This window comes from Haplochromis burtoni, unplaced genomic scaffold (assembly GCF_018398535.1).
Source record: "Haplochromis burtoni strain Fernald_Lab_line unplaced genomic scaffold, NCSU_Asbu1 Contig_260, whole genome shotgun sequence".
NCBI classification, from domain to species: Eukaryota; Metazoa; Chordata; class Actinopteri; order Cichliformes; family Cichlidae; genus Haplochromis; species Haplochromis burtoni.
The window spans coordinates 672,898-679,076 of NW_024582621.1; the positions used below are offsets into that span (position 1 = coordinate 672,898).

Here is a 6,179-nt window from a genome sequence, read left to right on the forward strand (position 1 = left end):
ATAAAAATAAAAGCAGTGTTTCAGCTTCTAGAAACCTTTAGTGATCCAGTTCTCAGACTTCCATGATGTGAACAGCAGATGTCCCTCCACCCCAGTAAAACAAATCCCAAACTATTGTAAGATGTCAGAATCTCTCCAGAATATCAGCAGTGGCATTATAAAATGCTGCAAACCACAGCGACACTGTTAAAGTCAGCAAAGACTTTTCCCCCCAGAGCTCCTACAAGATGCTCTCAGCAGTCTGACATGTGGCAGAAGCCAGTGCAAAGACTTCAAAGTCACCTCTCACCTCTGACTCCAGGCACCGGTCCAATCTGTGGTCCCCCACGGGTTCCTCATGCGGACCATAAAGAGTCTGGATGTTCCGCCTCTCTTCAGTACCTTCTCCCCCAACCTCACCTTCCTCACTGCCGTGATCCCATAGGCGTGTCCTCGCACGAGCCCACACTCCAGCACTGACTCCACGGTCTCTCCCTCTGCAGGCTGAGAAACGTTTAACAGTGAAATCATTTTAACCCATTTCTTCTCCAGTTTTTCTAAATGTTCAAGACTCAGAAGCCCTACCCGTATGGAGCAAGTGATGAGTGATTTACATTCATGGACCTTGGTTAAAGTCTGGAAGAGCGCCCTCCTCTGGTCACTGTGAAGTCTTAGAGCCTCACGATCCAGACTGAGCGGCTCTGAAACTCCACCAGTGAAGTCGATCAGGGCCTCTGCAGTGTTCCCTCCCTCCAAGGCCTCGTAGCAGCCGTTAAGTCTAAAAGTTGAGAGAGGGATTGAGTGATTGATTCACGAACATTACACATTAGGATTGCCATAAGTAGTGGTTGTGGCAGTCAAGACATAGGTTCAGCAGTGTAAAATTAACAGCAGTCCCATCAATGCTACTGAATTTCCCAGAGGAACCCACCCGAGGGATTAATAAAGTTTTATCTAATCTAATCTAATATCAAAACCAGCATTTTCTGCTGATGCTCACTTGGCGTAGGCCTTTTCCAGCAGGGCGCTCCAGAACTCTCGTGGTGTTGCCGAACGACAGAAGAGCAGCACTCCATCCTCGCTGACAGGCAGGCGATCATCTACAACAACATCCATCCAGCGACCGAGACGCCAGAACCTGAAATGGAAAATTCCTGCATACAAGTCGGGACGCTTTGGATTCCACTCCTGATTCAAATGATCGGGGATGACCTAGGAAGAGGAGAGAGGTGGATGAGGAAGGGTGAAGAAAGACAAGGAAGGAACTAGGAGGAAATGCAGAGAATGCAGAGTAGGGACGATAGTAAAGAATAAGGAGAAAGAGGAAAGATGATTGTGAAGAAGATGAGGGGAAAAACACACCAAACCTTTTTCCACAGTGATGGCTCAGACGCCAGGCAGGAAATGGCTGCCACCATCCAGCAGTTACCCAGACTTCCTTGGTGCAAATCACGAGTGCTGATGCCATCGACAAACAGACGGGGGTCCTTACAAATCTCCTGGAGAGGAAGAGAGATCAGGCTTATGACAAGAAATATGGGACGTAGTTAGTCATCACCTGGCAGACTGCAGGATAACAGTAACACTTTAGCAATAGACTGTATATCCACAGTGTGCCTTTGCCCTGTCTTCCTCCTCTCACTCCAACCAGTCACAGCAGACAGCCAACCCTCCCTGAGCCCGGTTCTGCTTGAGATTTCTTCCTGTTAAAAGGGAGTTTTTCTTCCCGCTTGAAGCTAACTTCAAGTGACCACAGTTTCTGGTTGTCACTTTCACATCCTAAGTTTGGACCATAGTTTTTCCACCTTATCAGCAACAGCAGGTTCATTTCTTATTTGTGCATCAAGGAGTCAATGAGCTCCTACCTGCACATTTCTAGGGAAATACAGGGATTGTTCATCACTACGTGACAGCTAATGGGGTGAATGGCATCTGTGTCCACCTGGGATCTGAGATCCTGTGATGATAGCAGGAGGCTTGAACCTAAATCTAGAGCTTAAAGGAAGGTCGGCGTTCATTATTATTGGTGAGTTCATCTCTAAAAGCAGGTTGTTTCATGAAGCAGCTTTAAACGACACAGTTAAGTGGAGCAAGCACTGCCATTAATGACTTCAGCAGCTCGTATCGTCACAAAGTTTTATGGGGCCTGCGGGCTGATTCAGTCAGGGTGTCAAAGCACTGCTGAGGAGACAGATAATGTGTGTGTAGACCTTCTGCTCTCACTTTGGACAGGGTCAGGTAACTGTAGAAGTGTCGCTGCACTCACACACACGCAGAAAGATACACTCTGGGTGGCCATAACTTCTTCAGTTGTAACACTAGACAAGAAATAAACCTTCTTTACAACGCTATCATGTTCGTAACAAGCTTCAGATAAGACCACTGAAATTATGAACTGGATAGTTTTGATAGCAAATGGGAAGTTAGGGTGTGTTTGTGTTTGTGTGCCAGCAGGGTGAAGCGACAGGTGACACCCTATCATCTGTGTTGATACACGCTTAAAATACCTGAGTAGTGCATTAGGACCGCAATACCTTTAACCCTTTCTCTCCAGCTCTGAGTCAACAAATTAATCGTCAGCAGGGTTTCACATTAAGAGCACTAAAGGCCTGGCTTTGAATGAACTCCTTGAACTAATGACCCCGATGGGAAATACCCGGGGCTTTCTGATCCTTTCACATGTTTCACTGTTTGGATTAAACCGATTTTCCTCAGCAGAGCACAGTGAGGATCAGTGTCCTGAAAATTAAGACACATCAGACGGGTATAAAACTCTGTAATCATAAAGTTACTGGACCATCAAATGTCTGATAAATATCCACACTAAACAACAATCCCTTCAACCTCGATTCACCTTAACATTTCACTGATTTAATTCAAGTGTATTACCACACCCTTAGCTCTCTGTGGCCACATTAAAAACCTATACTTAGACAGCTGTACCCATCACAACAGTGTGCTAAAAACACCCATGCTATTTACATTGGCTTGTGCTTTTTCTATACTCAACTGTACACACCCACAATCCCACTAACACAGCGGTCCGTCATCAACTTGCTCCCTGAGGGCTAAGGTTTCACCAGCTGACATGACGCCTGTCCTTTAAGAGAAAGTGCTTTAATTAACCCAATCTCCTGAAATGCAACATGTGGAGGCAGCAACTCGGTTTAGATGTGGGAGGAGTGGAGATGTATTTCAAGTTAAAAAACAAAAGAATTTCAATTTTACACTCCACGTCTAACTCACCCTCGGCCTCTTCCAGGTCAGACCCGGTGGAGGCTGTCTCTTGTAAAAGAGGGACTGGTCTGTGGCGGGGAATAGAGGATCCTTGAAGAGCGCTCCTCGACGGAGGCAGGCCCGCCGCAGCTTGTGAAAACTCTGGCCCTGGAAGTCATACACTCGTTCTGGCATCCTGGTTGGGCCTCAGAGGCCTTAAAGGAAGGTGGAAAGCAGATGAGAAAGGGGAGAGAGGGTCAGAGAACATACTGTAAGAAACTGGAGCTATGCACTGCTAAAGTAGTGTGGTGATACGCTCGCAGCATGCTCACTGGAGAATCATATGGTTGTTGGGGTTTACTCTGTTTCCTTTGTATTATTGTAGGATTTTTACAATATAAAGTACCTTGAGGCAACTGATGCTGTGATTTGGTGCTTTATAAACAAAATTTTATTGAATTGATGATCAAAATGTTTTTTGGTAAATGTGAGACAAGCAGTTCTTTAGATGCTGTTCTGGGTTCTTTTGTGAGCTGGATGAGTTGTTAATGCCCTCTTCTGTTAATTTTGGCAGGCCGGCCCCTCCTGGGAAGGTTCACACTGTTCCAAGTTTTCTTCCTTTTTGGATGATGGCTCTCACCGTGGTTCACCGGAGACTCAAAGCCTTAGAAATGGCTTTGTAATACCTTCCAGACTGATAGATGCCAATGACTTTGCTGTTTCAATGACAGTTGAGATCTTTCACACTACTTCACTTAATATTACTATTTGTTTCGCCCAACTAAACATTACAAACAGTGTCACATCACACTGACCGGCTGCAACCTGCCTAGAGACTTTTCTGTGCAGTCCCATTAAGGTGAACCCCACAGTTCATATAATTCCTACTTAACCAAAATGTCAAAGTAAAATTGCAAACACTGTCATCGTTTAACTTATTGATAAAAAGTTCATTGAAATTCACAAAGTGTATTAATTTAAAATGTACATAAAACCACCTAATGGAGCATGTTTTAAGTTTTTGTTGAAAGTCCTGATGATGCAAGTATAACATCCAAGTACTGAGTAAGCACACAGTAACTACTGTGTAAGTATTAATATGCAGGCTACGTAACACTGAACTAATTGAACTGAATCTAAAGGGGTATGTAGCTCATGGCAGAGGTAGCTGGGGGTGTTCTGTGGGGTCAGTGTGTATTTTGGGGCCACAGGGTGAGGACAGCAGTAAAGTAACGGCACTGTTTTCGTCATCAGCGATATGAACTCAGGCAGGAGTCAGCAGTATGAGCATAGTTGATCTTTAACTGTTTGTGTAGCAGAATGATTCAGTGCCAGAGAGAGTGTGCCAGGAGGTCAGTGTTATCACTTTTTGGTGAAATCTATTTTATGGCTTTTTTTCTCATACAATCTTTTCACAGACGTACCAAATGAGAAGGAAAATCTATAAACACACATTTTTACGACATCAAGCTGCAGGAATTGATGAATGTCTTTTCCTTGATGCTTTTGGATTAGATGCCGATTTCGGTGATGTTGCCTTCTCTCAGCAATAGACTGAGTACTTTTAGTAACATTTCTATGAATTTATCTGCAGGAGCTACATGTTTGTTTTGTTGTTGTGCAGTACTTTGACTCTTTAAACAGATGGTTGTTATTTTGGATGAGCTTGATCTGAGTCTATTTTTTGTTATACTGAAAACCAAATTCACTACGAGGAATAACTAATTTTATTATAGTGAATGAAATCTATGTCTTGCTGTGTGTTTATTTGTTTCACTGATTGTGAACTCCAACCCTATCTGGCACAAAAATACATCTTAGGTCAATGAATGTTTTTATATTTTTCCGATATCAACGTGTCATTACGTTGCCTAGCAACCACCTAGTAATCGACTAAAATGACCCTTTTTCATTTATGCAACACTTTATAAAAAGTATCCTAACACACACAAAACAAATCATCAATTGATCCCAGTGAGCATCAAATCAAAGTTCTTGTATTTGAATAATTAATCATTCAGGAATGATTAATAAACTGAAAAGGGTTCAAAGTCAGATTTGTAGTAACTTTTGCAATCCATTTTTAATTTCAAATTTTTCATATAGTTTAAAACAATCTTAGGTTAATAAAAATCATAGTTGCTGATCAGATCCTCTGTTTATAGTGTTTTATGTATAAGCTCACTTTAGGTAATCAACTAAGATAATAACGAGATATCACTAGTCATTCAACACAAAGTATTTAAGATAAATTTACAAACGTATATAATTTTCTCTTTCCTTAAAAATTCCCAATAAAAACTTCAACTTTAGGGTCTGTTAGTTTTTTGGACTTCATGAGACTTTAATTGCTTAGTAAATGATTTTTCCTACAATAGTTTGCTTGGTTAGTGCATTAGTTTGGCAGATCACCTGCTCCAGTACTTTTTAGTGTTCATAGTGCATCGACTTTAAGTTTTATTAAATTGCAATTCTTAATATTGTCATTTAGTAAATTTGAAAAGTAGACCTACATTGTTGCCATGGCTCTATAAACATATATTTTACCTTCAAGTCTGGAAGTTTATCCACTTGCTTCCTAAGATGGACCTTTGTGCTGAGCCCCGTCAGTGGATTCCCTTAGTCATTTAGTCATCCTCATTTTTTTGAGGATAATTATAAAAAACCAAAAACAACAACAAAAACAGCCAACATGTGTCCACTTTTTCCTCTTCCTTATCCCAGAGTCAGCAGCAGTTAATGTTGTCCCTTCCTCTGAATGTGTCAGGAGTGTTTGCTACATCTCCACCAGGTAATTAACTCGGTGTCATATTTGTGCCATTGGACCTGGATGAAAAAAAATTGAACGTGAAACACAACTCCTCACACCATGACTGTGTGTGCAGTTTTTAGAGCTAATGCATGAGCGTGTGTGTGTGTGTGTGTGTGTGTGTGTGTGTGTGTGTGTGTGACTTTATCTCCCTTCACTCAGACAATAGACAGAC

At 42.1% G+C, this 6,179-nt stretch overlaps 1 protein-coding gene across 5 annotated transcripts in view; it reads right to left on the reverse strand.

Annotated features, from left to right (window-relative positions):
- Positions 1–6,053, reverse strand: part of LOC102301387 (calpain-5) — a 20,974-nt gene extending 14,921 nt beyond the window's left edge. For 4 of the 5 annotated variants that reach the window (XR_006055238.1, XR_006055239.1, XR_006055241.1 and 1 more), the window contains exons 1-6: positions 5,743–6,053; positions 3,226–3,410; positions 1,347–1,478; positions 980–1,191; positions 565–757; positions 290–483 (exon numbers count right to left, since the gene is read on the reverse strand). Coding sequence is in view for 1 of the 5 variants with exons in the window: in XM_042227429.1 (XP_042083363.1) it covers positions 290–483; positions 565–757; positions 980–1,191; positions 1,347–1,478; positions 3,226–3,390 (896 nt within the window). In the remaining 4 variants the exon portion in view is untranslated. The remainder of the gene's footprint in view (positions 1–289; positions 484–564; positions 758–979; positions 1,192–1,346; positions 1,479–3,225; positions 3,411–5,742) is intronic. The other variant, XM_042227429.1, reaches the window with a different exon arrangement.
- Between the last annotated feature and the right edge of the window lie 126 nt (positions 6,054–6,179).